General features: G+C 37.7%; 3 protein-coding genes across 3 annotated transcripts; 1 reads left to right on the top strand and 2 right to left on the bottom strand.

The window, feature by feature from the left end:
• Positions 1–5: 5 nt before the first annotated feature.
• Positions 6–11259, bottom strand: LOC149483592 (uncharacterized). The gene is made up of 10 exons (XM_089702730.1): positions 10787–11259; positions 9006–10371; positions 8622–8846; positions 8225–8394; positions 7269–7428; positions 6699–6892; positions 4761–4861; positions 4518–4628; positions 1102–1256; positions 6–734 (listed from the first exon to the last, which is right to left on the bottom strand). Exons 1-10 carry the CDS (start codon positions 11143–11145, stop codon positions 264–266), a joined length of 3312 nt encoding a protein of 1103 aa, XP_089558856.1. The 5' UTR covers positions 11146–11259; the 3' UTR covers positions 6–263.
• LOC149483593 (uncharacterized) lies at positions 5764–6028 on the bottom strand. The gene has a single exon (XM_089702728.1). The coding sequence runs from the start codon at positions 6017–6019 to the stop codon at positions 5789–5791; it is 231 nt and encodes a 76-aa protein (XP_089558854.1). The 5' UTR covers positions 6020–6028; the 3' UTR covers positions 5764–5788.
• A 1373-nt stretch (positions 11260–12632) lies between the features above and the next one.
• Positions 12633–20042, top strand: Gug (arginine-glutamic acid dipeptide repeats grunge). Its single transcript, XM_089702680.1, has one exon. It carries the CDS (start codon positions 12996–12998, stop codon positions 18486–18488), a length of 5493 nt encoding a protein of 1830 aa, XP_089558806.1. The 5' UTR covers positions 12633–12995; the 3' UTR covers positions 18489–20042.
• The last annotated feature ends 514 nt before the right edge of the window (positions 20043–20556 follow it).

Genomic DNA, 20556 nt, shown 5'->3' with positions numbered 1-20556 from the left:
TATTAGTATAGTGATACACATATTGTGTAGGTGAATATTTAATACTATGAGAAAATTAACAATTGACCCTAAATACTTTTGACTTAACTATATTTTACCTAAACATAGTTATAGATAATTAGACGGTATAAATTACGAAAAGGATATAAACATATTGTTATATTATGTTTATGACAACAAAGACCATACTTTATGTATGAATATTGCACATTCAATTATAACATATTTTTTATTAAATAGCTTTTAGACAAAATTCATATAATCTATTCTATATTATTTTCCTCTTCTTCCATAGGTTCAATTTTAACGCTCACAAAATCAGTTGGTTCCAACTCATATTCATTGTTTTCTACCTCTTGTTTACAAACGACTTCTGTGAACTTTGGATGTATATCACTCTGAGATTCAGATTGTTCCGTTGAATTATCTTGCGTTTCGTCATCAGAATGTTCATCATTATCATCCGATTCTCCAGTACTTTCATTATTTTTATCCAATTGTAGTTTATTTGCCAATGTTACAAAGTCTCCTATAAGCAAATCTGTGACTTTTTTCTTGGGCGGTCCGAAAATGTTTGTCATGGTTTGCTCGTCTAAGTTCAAATTGCATTCTCTGGGTTCTAATCGCGAATAATAGTCCTTTATGTTGATTGCTGCTCCGTTGAGATCGTGGCGTTTCCGTAGATGCTTTATTATTGTTCGCTTGACTGCGTATGATTTTGGACAGCATTTGCACTGAAACAAAAAAGAAATTTATTGAAAAAAAAATACATTACAAGTATGATAAAGAGTGGCTAAGTAAGCGGCTAGTTATAATCATGATTGACTTTGAAAATTATAAGATGTAAGTAGTTAAATTTGCTATCAGTCAGTTCGTATCATAAACATATAACGAAAATTTAAATGCATTTGAATGTAAGTCATCTTCATATGCCTAGGTATCTGGTGCACTTTTACTATCGACAATGAATTAATATACAACATTAGATGTTTGTATGTTTGACTTTTAGACGAACCGCTGTACTATACCATTTTTTTTTTAATCGTAGACTAGACTTTCATAAATCTACTAATTTTCTTAATACATTAAAAAAATACTCACTCTAAATATATTCATAGTGCTATGCGTCATGACATGATGCCGCAACCCGGAACTGCTTGTGACCGTCTTCTGACATATCGGACACGTGAACTGTGTGTTCGTGTGCGACGTGCGCAAGTGACGCAACATGTAACGCTCGTCTTGGTACTTTTTATCTGAAAAAAAAAATAGTTTTTTCGCTTTTTTTACACGATATTAATTATTAAGTATATTTCCTAGTAAAAAAAAAAAAATTTTCGCTTCAAAATTTTACACAATATTGAGTAAGTATAGTCAGTAAGTATATTGATACATTTGAGAATATTACTACTTTTAAAGTTATAAAATTGCTTGAAAAGGTGGTTGGTTCCATTATTTTTGAAATAAGTTTTGCTGATGGTCGTTATTAATAAAATAGGGCAAAGAAATTTTTATTTACTGTGGCTTTTAAACCAAATTACAAATCGATGCAGCTCATATAAGAGTTTTAGAAAACAAGATTTATTTTTGCAACATAAATAAATGAATTCTAATATTATTGTATACATTATTCGTGTTATTAAGGGCTTGGTCTAGTAGTGCAAACAAATGCATCCTGTCATCCTATATGTAAATAATACAAATGTACTAAGGGAAAGTTGCTCCACTTAATTTTTAAAAATTAAATCATTCGTATGCATAATTTAAAATTCGTAATAAGTACCAAAAATGACAATTTGAAACAATTTTCGTGAAAATTACACCGGGTGATTTTTTTTTTATCAGTACACAAAATTTGCGAATACTTTCTATTGATATCTTCAACTTCATGTTTATATAACTGATCAACTTTTACAAAGAAATTTGGACGAAATATAAAAAAAAATAAGCTTTCCATACAAAATGCAGAACTCTATACATTTTTTTCGACCTAAGTTTCTTATTGAAAGTTGTTCAGTTTAACTAATAAAACGGATAAACAAATTTTGTATATAATAAAAAAAATGTAATGTTTGTGTTAAATGAAAACAAAAGATATTTATTTCTGACTAGCTTCCGCCCGCGACTCCGTCCGCGCGGATGTCAGTCTTCGCGTCTTCTACAGATTTATTATATTATGTGTAATATATAGATTTATATTGATAAACCTAATAAATCTTTTGCTAGCATTCTGATGCTTTATCGGTTGCACTGGATTTATCTCTTTTTTTTCAATCGCTTGAATGATATAGGATGGGTCCTTGATGGGCATCGAATGCTGAAGTCTCGAATCAATCAATTCTGACAGTAGGCAATTTATGTAAAATCTTGATAATGGTCCATCATTTTATTTTGCCTAAACGTTACATACTTTTTTATATATTCTATTTTTAACGAATTATTCACTCCAGTCCAAACAGCAAATAAGCAGACTTCTGCTTCTGCAACGTTTAGTTGTCCCTGAATTTAGAAAAAATAGTCATGATTCTTATCTATGACAAAAGTGTTATTTTTTGCATTGTATTTCAAATATTAAATTTTTTTTAACCGCATCTTCCGCATTCATGTCTTTTGCCGGAATTAGACATTTAACTTCTACTAGTCCCATTTTCCCTTTTTGATATGGGAGTGTATAAAGTAAATTTTTTAGATATTTCTCGTTATACTTTTAAAAAGTTATTATTGTCATTTTGCTCATTAGGTAAAGTAATTTCGATATCAGTTTTAAGTTTTTTGATACCTGCAATAATAACGTCATAATCGCCTGCACATACTTATCGATTACACCCTGTATACAATCCACCATCCACATTCATAATGTTTTCCTGTCCTCCTCTCCTTTACGCTGTTCACCGATACATTTGAAATGAGTAAATCTGCTACCTCTGAAGGATGTTTCATTGTGATCAGCAAATTTTCACCACTGTTGTCGATTATTTGTTTTTCATTTTTAATCAGCAATTGGGAATCATCAGTTTTGTTTTTTGCAGATTGGTGATGTACCCTAACAATACGTCGAAAAGGGAAAGCATCAACGAATTATCGTTTTCGTCCTCTTTTTTTATTCTTCGCGTCTCTGTTACTTCTGTTTGTTTAGTTCTCAACACCCACTGAATTTTCTATGTTATTGTGATCTTCCATTACATCTGAGTTTTGATGATGTGATGATAATCCATTCGTTTTAATATTGGTACTTAGAGTTGGTAGACTAAACTAGAAATGGCGGACTAAATTTGTCAGCGCGTCTGTAAGATCGGAATATAAAACCAACATCCTGTATTTAAGTTACAAAATTAATAATCAAACAACATGCCGCTACGTTGAAAATGACTAGAAGAAAAAATTAAAACACCTCGGATCAATTTTGGAGTAAACAAATCATTTTCCCCGTATGGGGATTTCCCCGGATGAACTTGGGAAGTTCAAGTTCTCAATACAAGTTTATATTATATTTCGTATTTCTCAAACGAAAAATAAACATTTTTGGAACTTCAAAAAAATTATATTATAAGAAAATTTATGAGCTTACTTTAGTTTTAAAGAAATATACATCCCTTTACTGACACCCCGTAAAATAAAGAAATTGTTGCCAATCACCTTTGCAATTTATTTGGTTTCATTAACTTTATGTTCGAAGATAATTTTTTTTTTCTAGTATGTAGTTACACGCGTATTTTTTTCGTTTATTTTCCATATCGAAATCAAATGTTTAAAAATACGAATATTTGCACAAAACTAAGATAAAAATAATCAATTAACAAAAATATTAAATTTAATGAAGTAGAGCAACTTTCACTTCGGTATGAAGGAAAATCGAGCGTAGAGCACACGTCAGAACGCTCCGGCCCAAGGAGCGCGACTAAAGAAATTCGCTAGGATTTTTCCTAATTATTTTAAATATTTTTTTAATATTTAAAGAATTATCAAAATTCAAAAAAAAAATTTTTTAAAGGATTAATACTCATTGGTCTTCAACCAACTCGAATAAATTAATGGAAAAAATAACTTTTAGCAGTATTTATCAATAGATTTTGTAAGGCAAAAAATGGGAAATTTAATGAATTTATAACGTTCTAATTAAGAAAATCATAAGTTTTTCGGCAATTGTATTCAGCAGTTTTTAATAACGACTATATAAGGATAATAATGCGCTGATCAGATTGTGTAAATTGTAATCGGTTGCAACGTAGTGAGTGCACAAACTTAGCTCGAAATGTCTTTGGGGGAAAGAGACTTATCTTGAAGGCCTGATTAAGGTAACATAAAGTAACTTTATAAATGTGAAAAAATTCACGCGAATTGCGTATATAACACTAATTGATAAACAAGAAAAAAAAATTCAGTTTATCATTTCATTAGCCGGGAAAAAATTGTCAAATAACTTGTTGAAAACGCAATTTTGCTAGACTGCAGCCTTAAAATCAAAGCGAACATCATAACGTGAAAATACCTCAACAATTATTATAAAACATACATACCGCAAAGTGGACATTTAACATTCTCCGATTTGGCTATGTGCGTTTTCATATGTTCCCGCAGCGAACAGGCGCTTGTGAATAACTTACTGCATATTGTACACGTTTCCAAATCTAGAAAAAATATAAAAAAAGATTTAATGTTTTTGACCAATGTGTAATAGATTATGGACTTTTTAATATATCCTAATCATTTTTTTTTTAAGTTCACTTTTTAATAATTTATTCAATAACAAAAAAACTCACTTTCTCCTGTATGTCTTCTTATATGGTACGTAAGTTTGGATTTCTGCACGAAAGTCTGTCCACAGTATAGGCAAGCGTACGACGTGTCCTTAGAATGCGTCCTGTAAAAAAATATATTTTTAAGAGCAGAAAAATGTATTAAATATTCTAAATTTAATTTTTTTTATTGCGTTAATCTCTGACGTCATCCCTTCTATGTTACGAGTACAGCAAAGGTGCGGTTTCAATGCGGACCAGATAGAGCATGTTCTTAGCGCAGAGTGAGGCAGCAGTATCACGGATGCGGCCTTCAAATGTAGCTGAACGAAAGATACACAAAAGGGGCGGGGCTTAACATATACATTACACACAGCTCTGACGTCACACGTCACGTGACGTTGGTTACACGAACCGCACACGCAGTAGAAGCACACCTCGCCCGACGCCACAGTTATAGTTCGATTCAAACTTAATGGCGGTTCAGAAGTTATGTGCAGGTGCGAGTGTGGGTGCGCACAGGTCCCTTAACGTCCCCCCAATACCTAAAATTGTTTTCTGTGCATCGGATCGTAACATTAGAAATTTAGGTTAACATAAAATTACTTATTAGTCTTGTAGGCTAGATTGTAATTTATATAAGGTACTATTTTAAATTAGTTATAAAAAAAAATTGGTTGTCTGTAAAGTCGGTTTACTGACGATAGTTCTAGTTGAACGTGGCAACGTCCGATTGTGCTTCTTTGTCGCTCGTTCCGAGCTCTCGCTTGCACTTCAAGCCTTACATGGAACGCCTCAGAGGGAGGTAACGCCGCATGAGTCATGTTTTTTCGTGCGTGCAGCCGGCTCTATCGAATTATAAGACGTCAAAAAATCGGATTGTATGATTCCGAGCCGCCTAAAGTTTTGAACCGTACTGTACCTAGTGTGCGACGTGCACGCGCCCTTGTCGGCGAAGGTGCGGTCGCAGTGCGGGCAGGCGTAGGGCCGCTCGCCCGTGTGGCGCCGCTCGTGCCGCAGCATGTTGGAGCGCTGCACGAACCGTACTGTACCTAGTGTGCGACGTGCACGCGCCCTTGTCGGCGAAGGTGCGGTCGCAGTGCGGGCAGGCGTAGGGCCGCTCGCCCGTGTGGCGCCGCTCGTGCCGCAGCATGTTGGAGCGCTGCACGAACCGTACTGTACCTAGTGTGCGACGTGCACGCGCCCTTGTCGGCGAAGGTGCGGTCGCAGTGCGGGCAGGCGTAGGGCCGCTCGCCCGTGTGGCGCCGCTCGTGCCGCAGCATGTTGGAGCGCTGCACGAACCGTACTGTACCTAGTGTGCGACGTGCACGCGCCCTTGTCGGCGAAGGTGCGGTCGCAGTGCGGGCAGGCGTAGGGCCGCTCGCCCGTGTGGCGCCGCTCGTGCCGCAGCATGTTGGAGCGCTGCACGAACCGTACTGTACCTAGTGTGCGACGTGCACGCGCCCTTGTCGGCGAAGGTGCGGTCGCAGTGCGGGCAGGCGTAGGGCCGCTCGCCCGTGTGGCGCCGCTCGTGCCGCAGCATGTTGGAGCGCTGCACGAACCGTACTGTACCTAGTGTGCGACGTGCACGCGCCCTTGTCGGCGAAGGTGCGGTCGCAGTGCGGGCAGGCGTAGGGCCGCTCGCCCGTGTGGCGCCGCTCGTGCCGCAGCATGTTGGAGCGCTGCACGAACCGTACTGTACCTAGTGTGCGACGTGCACGCGCCCTTGTCGGCGAAGGTGCGGTCGCAGTGCGGGCAGGCGTAGGGCCGCTCGCCCGTGTGGCGCCGCTCGTGCCGCAGCATGTTGGAGCGCTGCACGAACCGTACTGTACCTAGTGTGCGACGTGCACGCGCCCTTGTCGGCGAAGGTGCGGTCGCAGTGCGGGCAGGCGTAGGGCCGCTCGCCCGTGTGGCGCCGCTCGTGCCGCAGCATGTTGGAGCGCTGCACGAACCGTACTGTACCTAGTGTGCGACGTGCACGCGCCCTTGTCGGCGAAGGTGCGGTCGCAGTGCGGGCAGGCGTAGGGCCGCTCGCCCGTGTGGCGCCGCTCGTGCCGCAGCATGTTGGAGCGCTGCACGAACCGCATGGGGCAGTACGAGCACGCGTGCCGCGGGCCCTCGTGGATCTGCACGTGCTCGCGGTACGAGTCCTTCTTCTGTAACAAAAATAAAAAACATAGTCCGAGTTACGTGCAAACAATATTTCGTTGAAAAAAAAACAGTTTTGAAAATCAGGGTACTCAAAAAAATAATGAAAATACTATACAGACATCAAACAATATGGTAATGCAATAAAAACAATTCTTATCAAAAAAAGACGTGTGGCATTCGGGGACTGCCGCGGTAAAGCTATTGCATGCTATGCCTTCAAGCCACACCTCCGCGCTGGACGGAGTGGGGAGCGTGAGGTTTTTTCGTTACGGAATTTCTGGATTCGGTCCCCGCGCTCAAGGCCTGCGATAGAAGCTATGCAATAGCTTAAAAAATTATAAACATAACCTTTTTAACCTATAAATAAAAGAAAAAACATACCGCAAACACTTTCCCACAATAGTCACACGTAAAGCTCTGTCTATTCGGCAGGTGATCTTGTTTGTGCATGTACAGTGATGATTTGTATTGAAATGACTTCCCACACTCAGGGCATTCGAATGGATGTCTTCCTGGATGACGGAGAAGGTAGTGGAGTTTTCTGTAAAGTTTGATAGAGTTAAAATAATTCAGTGTTATTAATTTTCATTATTCATAACTTAAAAAAAAGAGCAGACTTATTTCATTGTCCTATGAGTGAATTTGCAAGGGTGATTTTACAGTTAATCTGTTATTAGAAAGTAATTTAAATTTTCTATGTCTATGTTAATTTATTTATGTAATTTTAATTTAGTATTTAAGTTAGTTAAGTTTATTTTGAATAATAAAATTGTATCTCTGTCGCATTGGGCATTGTCCTGTAATGGCAAGTGATGCTTTATAAATAAACTATGGCTGACCCGGCTTCGCCCGTGGTACCTACATGTTTAAACTATCCTATCTCTCAAGTTGGATCGAACTGCACATGGTGTGCGAATTTTATTATAATCGGTTAAGTGGTTTAGGAGTCCATTGAGGACATACATTGTGACACGAGATTTATAAATATATATAAATAAATAAATAAAAATTATTTTTTTGCTATTTGAAAAAATTAGCTAAATGCGTGCTGCACACGTGAGCTGCCGGGCTACAAACCGCACTCCCCTGTAGCCCACCTCTCGTCCATAGTCTGCAGCACCTCCCTGCACAGCTTGCACTTGAACTTGCCGCTGGCTCCGTGCGCCTGCGTCACGTGGCAGCTGCCGGGCTACAAACCGCACTCCCCTGTAGCCCACCTCTCGTCCATAGTCTGCAGCACCTCCCTGCACAGCTTGCACTTGAACTTGCCGCTGGCTCCGTGCGCCTGCGTCACGTGGCAGCTGCCGGGCTACAAACCGCACTCCCCTGTAGCCCACCTCTCGTCCATAGTCTGCAGCACCTCCCTGCACAGCTTGCACTTGAACTTGCCGCTGGCTCCGTGCGCCTGCGTCACGTGCGCGCTGCACGAGCGCGCGGTCGCAAACTCGCGCCCGCACTCGTGGCAGCTGACCGCCTTCGGTTTTGACGAACGGGCCGCGTGGACTGTCTGCAATGCACAACAACTGTGTTATTTATTTTTGACAATTTTTCAATATCTATGGGGTAAAGTATAATAAGATAACATAAAGATACAATACCATAAAACTTTATTAAAACATAACCAAAGCATAAATACTGAATGACTTTGTTATAAATATCATGGTCAGTGCATTATGAGTGACATTTTTTTATTTCAAAACGATTAAAAGTGGTTTAAAATAATATTAACTTCACCTTAACATGCACTTTCAAAGATTTCTTCTGACTCAATGGTCTGAACACACAAGGATCTAAACAGCAATACAGCTTCCTTGCTTCCGGATGGTTCTCGTCAAAATGCGTGCGAATTTCCTCAAGAGATGGTAATAAAATACAACAAACACAGCATTTCAACAAATATATGTTCATCTGTGTTCTTTCATTGATATGTTCCTGCATGTAGTGATGTGTGAACCAAACCTAAGAGCAAAATATTAGTTTTAGTGTTACCAGCTTCAATACTCAGTATGATGTCAGAAAATAGTATTATTTTTTTTATATCAGTCAAAAAATTTACTGAATTATTTGAAAATATTAAATTACATGCAAAGAGAAAATGTATAAAGGAAATGAAATGACCTTATCACCAAAAGTTTTAGAACATTCTTCACACTTATAAAACTCATCCTTATATTTTTCCAAATGTACTTTTATCTGATGCAATTCTCTGTCTGGTTCGTTCCAGAATAAAGTTGGACAATATTTACACTTAAACCCAAGATGGGGGCTGAAACAATTCTCATATTCTAATTCATCCCAATGTAAGGAAAGATGTTTCCTTGTAGATTCTCGATTATCAAATTCCTTATCGCAAAACTGGCATATCCAGAGATCTTCAAATTGACCCAATTCTGCAGTAACATGATTTCTAAGTTCATTATAAGTTTCGAAAGTCGTTGCACACACTCTACATGAGTACAATGATACAGTTTTCATGCAATGCATTTTAGATACGTGAACTGCTAACGAATTTGGATCATCTAATTTTGTTTTACATATTGTACACTCTATTTCTTTAGCCTCAGATTTAGTATTATAATCAACATCGGAGTTCTCTGGTACTGTTTTTATATCTATATCTTTTAACATTTTATCTATGTAGTTGAAATAGCACTTTTCCAAGATAACTAATTCTAGTAGAGTCATATCAAAGTCTTCTTCACCTTGATAATCTATAATTTCTTCACTTATACTGTCATTTTTACTGCCATCACCTGCTTCATCATTTTCAGTCTTCATATCTTCATCTTTTTCTTCATCATCTTTTGCATCATCATTTCTTATTTCACCATCTTTCACTTCATTTTCTTTTGTTTCCTCACTTTTACTATCATTATTACTCTTGACTTGTTCATCATCAGAATGGACTTCTTGTTTTACTTCTGGTACAACACTTATATCAATATTTGGTTCATTTTGGTTAAACATTCCATCAGTTTGGTTGGAATAATCTTGGATTGCAAACGGTTTCTGCATTCCAACATATCCACATCTCATTTGACTTCTTAATTCCTCATGAATAAACTGCGGACTGACATCAACACCTTTAACAAAAAACGGTGGATCCTTTCCAGAAACCATATTGGAGAAGCATTTTAATGTGAAATGATGGTACCCCATGTAATGACTGAAGAAGGTTGATGCTGGATTATCCGATTTAGAACATAGGAGGCATAGGAACTTGCATTGTAAGTCGAGTTGCCACAATTCTCCGAATATACATGAAATATTTGTGACATTATGCTTTTGATACAAATGGGTAGTATAATTGTCATCAGCTGGCACTCTAAAGTGACATAGACGGCAATGGACAAGGTTGTGTACAGTTTTTAAGTGATTTCTCAACAAATCTTCCACAGGGAAAGATTCCACGCATTGAGAACATGGCCAAGGCGTGTGGAATTTTTCATGCGCTTTCCACGCTTCTCTATCGGGTACAAAGTATCTGAAAATTTTTATATAAAGTGTTGTATTTTAAAAATTACAGTAACAATAACTAACAGCAATTGATTGAATCATAGTAAGCTGATGAGGGAAATATTATCTATTCTAATAATATAAAGCTGAAGAGTTTGTTGGTTTGTTTGTTTGAACACGCTAATCTCAGGAACTACTGATTCCTCCAATTTGAAAAATTCTTTTGGTGTTAAATAGCCCATTTATTGAGGTAGGCTAAAGGCTATTATAATATATCATCACGCTGAGACCAACAGAAGCGGCTCAATGCGGATGAAACCGCGGAGCACAGCTAGTGTTTATATAAAAATCAAGAACAAACTAGTGTAGTAACCGTTTGTTTAAATTCAGATAATATTGTGTTTTGGTATTGAAGCAGACTGTAAATACAAACGTGAATTTACCTGCATATCCCGCAAAAATCTTTTTTGTGATTTAAAACATAGTGAATTATAATTTTAGGTCTGTTTATGAACCATTCAGGACATAGTAAACAACTGTATGGGCCTGTCGTATTGAAATCCTTCAGATATAGCCAGACATCGGTCGGACGTTTGATAAGGGCTTGGGATACCAAAGCATTCGACGTAGAATTTGTACGATTCAGTTTAATTGTAACACCATATTTCTTAATCGGTATAATTTTTTTCTTCTTGGGTTTTTTTTCGTGTATTTTGATATCCACCGGAAAGTCTTGGGGATTTATTTTCTTTGCTGCTGCTAATAACGATAGCGGCTCATCGTCAGATTCATCGGAACCCATAGTAAAATAATATGAAACAACCTTTTAACCTACAATTAACTAAATTAGCTGATATTTTTTTAGAAAATCCTAAAAAACATTTTTTAATCAATATCAAATTGGTTGAGATCTCGCCAGTCGCCTCTCGGTTGAGATTTTTTAGAGTATATGTATTCTTTGGATTGGTTGATCAACAGACAAATTTACTGCAAAAACGTAGGTTTGACATAAATTCATTCAATTTTAGCCAATGTCTGATGATCTAAAAGTATTTTAGCCAATCCAATCGATAGAGACGTGTGAAATATTTTTTGTTTACTTTACGACACTGTGACACAAGCGTCAAAATTGTCAAGTGTCAACTAAAAACAATGTCACAAACAATGTGGAGTGTTTATAGTCTATGGATTTCCACGAAAGAAGTCTCGTTGAACGCTGTCGCGTCTGCGACTAAAATAATGTTGCCAATATTATTCAATCACATGTCCCCAGAGCTGGGGAAATATCTTAATGAAAGGGTTAAAAAGCAAATTCATATTCCATTATTGGTGCTGATTATGAATATTTAAATTGTAGAGAGAGCTGGTCTGTATCGGTTTCCTATCTGTTGTTTTTAAGCACCAGTGCTAATTTCGGTGTTTGAATTATATACCCTCATTTATTTAAGTTTCTTAAAGCAATCCTGCTTAGCAAGGCCAATTTTTTAGGAGGGGAGCACAGGAGATCCATAGTACTGGGGTTTACTCAGTTTGAGCTCCCACTTCATTATAAACGCAATCTTGACTGGGTAAGAAATAAAAAACAGAATTTTTAATAAGGTTCAAATCATAGTGGAATGGTGGCAACTTGTTGTACAAAATACCGATCTGTCAAAAGTAGTTCATAATGTTGTCGTGGGACTTGAAGATTTCTACCGTAAAGTTATTACAATACTTCCTTTCAATATTTCCGTTTATTAAACTTTAATTATTATACTCATTCTATAATAATGAATATATTATTAATTAAAATTTGCTTTATTATGCATTATAATAGAGGAAATGGGAATCTACATAAAATTACAATTACTCTACAAGTTATATTTAAATAGGTAATAATATATTTTGTTATGTACAAAATAATATAAATATCCAGTAAATAATATAAATGTTTTTCTTTTTTTTATGAAAATGACTACGAGTGTCTATTTTATAAATAAACACACACCCTAAGTAAGCTTTCCTTGTCTTTTCTCATACAGAAATATTTCATTTTACAAAATGCAGATTCGTTCTTATTTACAATTAATAATACATCCTGTGAATATATCATTCTAATTGAACAATGATATTGAATTCAACTTAAACTTAATTTAACTATATATTTAATCAGTAATAAAATCGTTTTCAAATTTAATTTAAACAAAAATATTTAACACAATATAAATTGTTTTGCGGTATATGGAACGTATTGCAAAAAATATCCTGTCGTGGTGGCCATTTTATAGAGATTGGCTTGTCTATGGTGAAATCCAAAGAAAGGTGAAGCTAAACAAAAGGGTAGCATGTAGATAACATTTACTGAATTAATAGTAAATTAAAATATAAAAGTAACTTATTGCATGTTATTATACGTCGCAATTAAGTGAGTTTAAGTGTTTTAACATACGCTGTTCCATACAAGTCCTTAATATGAAGTACAATGCATCGTGTAATGGTGGCCATTAAAAGAAATAATTATGAATATTGGCATACTACATATCAAATAAAAACTCAAAATTATTGTGTTCAGTGTCTATAGTGCATTTATATAAGTAACGAATGAACAATATGTAAACAAACGGATTCCTTGTGTACGAGTGTTTTGAATCGAGTGTAAATAGTGAGTTTACGATGGCCCAGAATCAAGGGGAGATTCAGGTGACACAGAATCAACCCGTTAATAAAGATAAGGATATATATGCTTGCCTTCCCGATATACGTACAAATGGTCCCTTGGGACCAGATGAACCATGCCCAGGTGGTGAAGAACTACGATGGTTGCCAGCTCAGGCTACTGACCGGGATTTGGTTATGTATTTAAGAGCTGCACGTTCAATGGCTGCATTTGCCGGTATGTGTGACGGCGGTTCCCCTGACGATGGCTGTGTAGCCGCAAGCCGTGATGATACAACAATAAATGCTCTCGACGTTTTACACGACTCTGGTTATGACCCAGGTCGTGCTTTACAAGCTCTCGTAAAATGCCCTGTCCCAAAAGGGATTGAGAAGAAGTGGTCGGAAGAAGAGACAAAACGATTTGTGAAAGGTATAAGGCAATTTGGTAAGAACTTTTTTAAAATCAAAAAAGATTTATTGCCTCATAAAGACACTGCAGAGTTAGTGGAGTTTTATTATTTATGGAAAAAGACACCAGGTGCTAGTAGTAACCGGCCTCATAGAAGAAGAAGACAAGCATTACGGCGAGTCCGTAATACAAGAAACTCTCGCGCTGGGACCCCTAAAGAACAAACGCCTGAGGCAACACCTACAACGCCTGACACTAATGGTTCCAGACCTTCACCGAATCCAAAAGAGGCTGGTGAAATGAGTTCAGTTACCGAAGATGAAAATTCTGAAGATGATAGTGATTCAAGGGATGCAGGAGATCTAGCTAAAGCTGATAATGGAAGAAGTGGAGATAATCCTGATGATTCACCAAGTAGGATGAGGACCAGAAATAAATCAAAAGAGCAAACAACGCCAACAATTAAAAAGGCACAAGAAGAAAGTGACAATGACACCAAGGCTAAGAAACCTACAAAACCAAATACACAAAGTACAAACACAAACAACAATAATGATAAAGTCCCCTCATCTCCGGTTAGTAAAGATACTAAGAAGAAAGTGGCAAATGGTAAAGTTGTTGTTGTTGATGCATCAAAGGTAAAGAAACGCCTGCCTGATGATAGTAAAATAGAAGGCATAATGGATGGTGATGTACAAATGAAGAAAAAGAAAGCAGCTGAACCACCAGAAAGTCCATCAGAAAGTCTAACAAATGATAGTTTTCCAGCCATGGATGAAACTGAAACCCCAGAGCCTGAACCTGAAGCTTGCGACTATAGTATTAATAAGACTGATAAAGAAAATATAGAACAAAATAAGGAACCAGAGTTGGAACAATCTACTAAGCCCGTTGAATCCCAAATTAAAGTAGAAACCAATGTTGAACCAATAATTAAGACAGAAAAGGATCCATTGCCTCCTGTTTTCAAAGTAAATCCAGAAAAAGATAATAGAGCTGTATTAGACTTGAAAACAGATACAACAGCAACTAAACCTCATGAAAATATTGATCCCCGGTCATTTACAGTGTTTCCTAAGACTGAACTTATTATACCTAAAGTTACTCCAATGACAACAGAGGCTATGGAAAAAATAAAGATTAAAGAAGAGATAGATACCGATGATCAGACTATGAATTTACAAAAAGATGAATTCCAAAAAGATCCATTGGCTCAAAATTACCCAGCACATTCAATCAACCAAGTAAATAAACCTCTTGTTATGGAACACACTAACTTCTTCGTAAAAGACAGCCATATATATAATCCTAAATTAAGCCATAGCATTAAAATAGAAGGTGTTCCTAATCCAATCTTTAATCCTGTTAATATTAAGGATAATAATTCAATAATAAGGAATGCTAAAGATTATTCAAACAATGTGCCTCCATTCCCATACACATCAAATATTAACTTTTCGAATGATGCGAATAAACATAATCCATTAATAAATCCCTTGAAAACTGTGATTAAATTAGAACCGAGAGATGAGGCAAGTGAAATGAAAAATCAGAATACACCAGAGATATTTACTGCTACAATATCATCAGCTAATAAAGTTGACTCTCCAAATACTCCAAGATTGGAATCTTTACAAAGAATCAGTCCATCCCCTACAAGTGTGCGTGGATCATCTCCACCCCACATGGAACATCCACCTGCAACTAATACTGAACCTATTTCTCCTGCAAATACTCAAGAAATGAAATCGCAAGAATCAGATGTAGATGATAAGCAACCAACTGATTTGAAAACTCAACCCATGCCAAAAGCCGATAATCAAAATACTAACATCAGACCACCAATATTCCCTGCACCAGTTAGACCTGAAAATCTTGGAATTAGACCAACTGAAATACCAAATATACCTGTGTCAGGACATAGCATGCCTCCACCTCCTCTCAGCCAGCCCTCAATTTCAGGGCTGTTGCCGCCAGGACCTTTAATATCTGTAAGCGGTGGAGGATCGAACATTGGTCCTTATGGATTCATGCCATCCTCATTATATGGTCACAGTCATCCAGGTTTGGAAAAACCAAGTTCATTACCGCCACTAATGCAACAGGTGCCTCCTTCACATAGCATTTCTAGTGGAAATATAATGCAGTCTCAATCCAATCAAAATGATCCATCAATGCCGCAAGACTTGAAGATAAAACAAGAAGTTCCAGATAATATGCCTGCCAATCTCTCAACTCAAAGTGTTTCTGATCCTCTACAGTCATTGAAAGAAGTGAAAGTTCCAGGATATCCAATTGGAAGTTCAATAGCACAGCATTTGAGCTCTGAAAGGGACAGAGAATCAATATCAAGTGTTGAAAATAATAGTAGACCTCCAAGTCAACCTACAAATGAAAATTCAAGTATGCCAAGTGCTTTCCTTGGACCTAGAATAGAAAGCATTAAGAAAGAGCCAGATTTCCTGCACCAACCTCACATAACTCCAGTATCTACAAGTCAAAGCAGTGGAATGGATACATCGAGTACTATTCCTCCTGTTAAAAGCCCTCATACTCCAACACCTATTAAAAGTCAATCAAGTCACAATGGGACCCCAAGTCATCCACATCCTTCAGCTACCACTTCTCCGTTCTCAAGACATCTCACCAGTCCGTCACAGCCCAGACAAATTTCAGCATCTCCTGTACAACCAAATACTCCTGTTTCTCATTCAGCTCTAAACTTGATGAATCCGACTCCATTATCAATTCCTTCTACAATGGCAGGTCCTGTATTACACTCAAGTCAACAGCACGGCCCTCCACCACCACATCCTTTTGCGTCGCATCTACATCATCCACATCATCCATTGCTTCATCCATCTTCAATATTTCAGCTTTCTGCAGCCGCTGCAGCACATGCTATGCATCCTTACTATTCTCACCCTCATCCTGGTTATTCAATGCCATATCCATATCCTTATGGTCCATTGCCTCAGCCACATCCGATACCTCCAATGCATCCATCGTCAAGTACACCTGGTAGACATGATCCTTCAAAACCATCTACCATAGAATCTACTACCATGCTTAGTGCTCATCATAGTACAAGTTCTTCTGTTACGACAAGATCTTTGAGAGAAATATCTGAAACTACAGAGGATCCAAGGAATCCGAATTCCACAACCGAGCGCCATCAATTGCATGAAACTACTATGACGCATCATCATTCAACAAGTCACCACAGCGCTGTTCACACGAGTACGGAAAAACAGCCTAGTCATGTTGGCGGTGGGACAAATCATACCCTCTCTATATCACACTCAACATCAAGCAGTTCCTCCCAATCCATACAGCATAAGATAAATACACAACAGAAATCCAGTTCTCACTCAAGTTCTCCGCATCACCTATCAGCAAGTGTATCGCAGACAACCAGCTCTTCGTCGAGCGTTAATAATCATACGCATCACCATTCGCATCATTTGGCTCATCACCCCGAAAGACTCTCTCCCGCAGATTCTATGCTACTTCGACATCATCCAAAGATGATGCCTGGAAATCCAAATCATCTTATGATACAACCACCATCAATGGGTCATCCCATGAGTTTGGCCTTACCTCCAGGCCCGGGTCCAAGTTCTATTGAAAGTTTACGATTACACGCTCAAGCTGCAGCTGGATTACAGGCTTCTCACGGAAGATCTGGGTCGCCTCATCAACTTCCACCTGGACATCCACATTTACGTGGACCACCTCGGCCAATACCTGATGATAATCCTGAATTGAAGTTAGAGACACAATCACAACCTGAAGAGGAAGAAATTCCAAGTCCGGCACATATTCCGCATGGACCTAGTCCTGAGCCGAAAATTGAAGACACGGAATGTCATCGATCGCAATCTGCAATATTCTTAAGACATTGGAATCGTGGTGATTACAATTCATGTACTCGCACAGACCTTATATTCAAACCAGTGCCAGAATCTAAACTTGCACGTAAACGGGAGGAACGTTTGAGGAAACAAGCAGAAAGAGATCGAGAGGAAAGAGAAAAAATAGCTCAACAAGCACACAGAAAAATAGCTACACCAGAAAAGCCAGATACGAAACCGCCGTCAAGAGGTGCTATCGAAACAATAACATCTCCGTACTTTCCAAGGCCGCCCGGATATCCTGATTCACCATCTTTACGACAGCTTTCCGATTACGCTAGGCCACACGCTGGCTTTAGTCCAGGAAACCTGCCTCGTCATTGTATGGATCCAATGCTTCAATACCAATTAAGCTCTATGTACGGCGCTGCTGGAGCCCGTGAGCGCCTTGAACTGGAGCATCTCGAACGAGAAAAGAGAGATAGGGAAATAAGAGAACTAAGAGAAAGAGAGTTGAATGATAGACTGAAAGAGGAACTGCTCAAAAATAATGTAGGACCGCGTGCTCTAGATCCACATTGGTTGGAAATGCATCGGAGGTATGGAATGCCACCGCCGCCACCCCAAGGTGCTATACCAGTACAATTTGGTTTATACCCACCTGGGCACGGCCCGGGAGGGCTTTCGCAGTTGGAGCGTGAACGACTAGAGAGATTAGGTATTCCTCCGGCAGGTGCAGGAGGTCCACCCCAGTCGGTGCCTGTTTCTGGTGCTCCCTCTCATCACCCACATCATCCACACCCTGGCGTTGCCGCGGCGCAATTAGAGGCGGCTGAAAGATTAGCGCTTGCCGCCGACCCAATGGTGCGTTTACAAATGGCGGGAATAAATCCTGAATACCACGCGCACACCCACGCTCACACACATGCGCACTCTCACACCCATTTACACCTACATCCTGGACAACAAGCTGCAGCGCAAGCCCAGCAGGATGCATTAAGTTTAGGACTCGGAGGTAGTGCTCCATATCGACCACTGCCTCATCCAGATTTGCTCGGGAGACCTTATGCCGAGCAGCTAGCGCAACAGGCGGCAGCTCATGAGCAGCTCCAACGACAGCTGTTGTTGGAGAGAGAAAGAGGATTTCTTCACCCGGCGCATCACGAAGACTTCCTTCGCCAGCAAAGGGAACGGGAACTGAAAGTGCGGGCGCTAGAAGAAGCCGCCAGAGCTTCGCGTCCGTAGTACGCCGCGCGCCCTAAGCCCGACAATGACGTAGTCTTGATCGAGTAAAGGACGCCCCCACAGACGCTATAGCCTTGTAAAATATATAAATTAAAGTGTTCACGCGATAGTGCTACGAGATTGAGGACCGAACTATTTTATTTTATACGTGTGACGACATCTGTAATTTATATACATAACTATTTAAGTTTTTATAATACTTTTATAGCATGGCCGTATAGTACGCTTGTAATCCATGCTCAAATTTATTTCTTAACTACTAGTCATAATTAAATTTTATTTGTAGAGGATGAAACAATGAGTCACACAGTGTGGTTTTAGTTTAAATTATTAATGTTTTATATGTTTTAGTAATAACAAACATTTTATGGGTGCTGGATAGCATTCATGTGAATGGCCACATGATTAGTGTTTATGTAAAAAGTAATAATCTCAACGCTTTTATGTTCATGACATAATAATTATCTATATTTAACTGAAGTTGTAAAATAAGTCTATTAGGGTTTCCGCTGTTTATCATTGACTAAAATAAATCGACTTTTTGTTAATACCTCCTACTTATTATATTGTTAGTTTAAAACAATAATTTATATTTACATATCAATTTGTACAATAATACGAAAATTGATTTGATTTTGAAAGAAGTTTAAACAGTTTACGAAAGATACAACTTCACGATACTTGAGTATCATTGGAGTTGATATTATATTATTTAATTAATTATTTTAGTTTGCAACACGTTAAGTTCTTGGTGCAAAGTTTATAGACTGGAATGGAGAAAAATATTACTATGAATTTGTAAAACTATGTCTTGCGTAAAGCTCTATACAATAATACAACAATATAGGTACATTCTCTCAACATATAAAATTATAAGCAAGTAAATCCCAGTATCTAACTATATATTATTATGTGTAAATTATTATTATATTGTATATTTTAAGTTGTAATAAAGTTTGGATTTAAAGCGAAATTTTTATTGAGTACAAAAATTTGTATGATACAATTTTACATACCGATACGAACAATTAGATGCAATAATACATTAATTAGTTACATAAGCCGAATTAACATTTTAAATATCAACTACTTATGTTTAGTGTACACAGTGTAATATTTGCAATATATACGCTTAGTGTGTACTAAGCCTAAGAAGTTTTATAGGGACAGTAAATATTTATTAACTATTGGTTCTTTTTTAAATTTAAGACTTGTAATTCTCACCCAATGTACACATTGAAATAATTCTAATGCACTACATTTGTAAAAAACCCATTTGTAACAAATTATAGAACTGTAGAATTGAATAATGAAAATTATAGATTATCATAGATGTAATAAATTAAAAATGTCGCTTAGTAGGTATTATGTTCATAATGCCATAGTTACTTTCTGATATTTAAAAGAGAAATGAGTATTATTTTTAGATACAAATTATATCTTTAATTAAGAAGTTGCGTGTCGATTTAACGTCATTTATTTAGACAATAAGGTTAAATGGATGTCTTAGTGCTTTTGTGTAAATTTTTTGAATAATATATGTGGAAAAATTCATTTTGTCGTTTCTCTTTACACCTTAGATAATATCTAGCCTTTAACTGCAAAAATAGTCGTGTTTTTTGGCAACTTGTTGTTTGATGGGTTTTCCATTTAAATTGATGTTTTATGTAGATTTTCTACCTGAATGAAGCTTGTGATATTATTTTTTTTTGTGTACCTATTAATTTTGACGTGATAACGTTTTTAAAATAGTTTTAGTCGGGTGACATGTTCAGAAACTTGTGTCACACCAAAACCTCACGAGCGCGATCGCAGGTATAACGAGAGAGAGACGGACCGATCTCCCGTCTCATCTCGAGCGCTGCCACCAATAAGACGTTAACACGTAAACATCTCGATCGTAAACCTACTTTACAAACAACCTATTTTTTTTTTAGAAAATGTATAATTGCATATAAAATACCTATACATATATATATGTATTTACGCCTAATATGCGCCTAATCCATCGTCACATAACGTATAAACTGTAATGCTTAGGCACTTATAAAAAATGGCTAGATAAACA

The sequence above is a fragment of the Colias philodice genome, chromosome 13 (assembly GCF_061535455.1).
Source record: "Colias philodice isolate Cphi_HAF_F1 chromosome 13, ilColPhil1 Martin Lab GWU primary, whole genome shotgun sequence".
NCBI classification, from domain to species: Eukaryota; Metazoa; Arthropoda; class Insecta; order Lepidoptera; family Pieridae; genus Colias; species Colias philodice.
Note: the sequence above shows the minus strand (reverse complement) of the source record. Positions and strands in the feature narration are given on the sequence as shown.

What these genes read in the sequence shown, in the direction of transcription:
- LOC149483593 (XM_089702728.1), bottom strand. Translation starts at nt 6,019, where the DNA reads ATGCTGCGGCACGAGCGGCGCCACACGGGCGAGCGGCCCTACGCCTGC.
- LOC149483592 (XM_089702730.1), bottom strand. Translation starts at nt 11,145, where the DNA reads ATGGGTTCCGATGAATCTGACGATGAGCCGCTATCGTTATTAGCAGCA. An exon ending in CTAAAACTTTTGGTGATAAG is followed by an intron (nt 8,847 to 9,005) that starts GTCATTTCATTT and finishes TTTTGCTCTTAG; the next exon opens with GTTTGGTTCACACATCACTA. An exon ending in GCACTATGAATATATTTAGA is followed by an intron (nt 735 to 1,101) that starts GTGAGTATTTTT and finishes TTTTTGTTTCAG; the next exon opens with TGCAAATGCTGTCCAAAATC.
- Gug (XM_089702680.1), top strand. Translation starts at nt 12,996, where the DNA reads ATGGCCCAGAATCAAGGGGAGATTCAGGTGACACAGAATCAACCCGTT.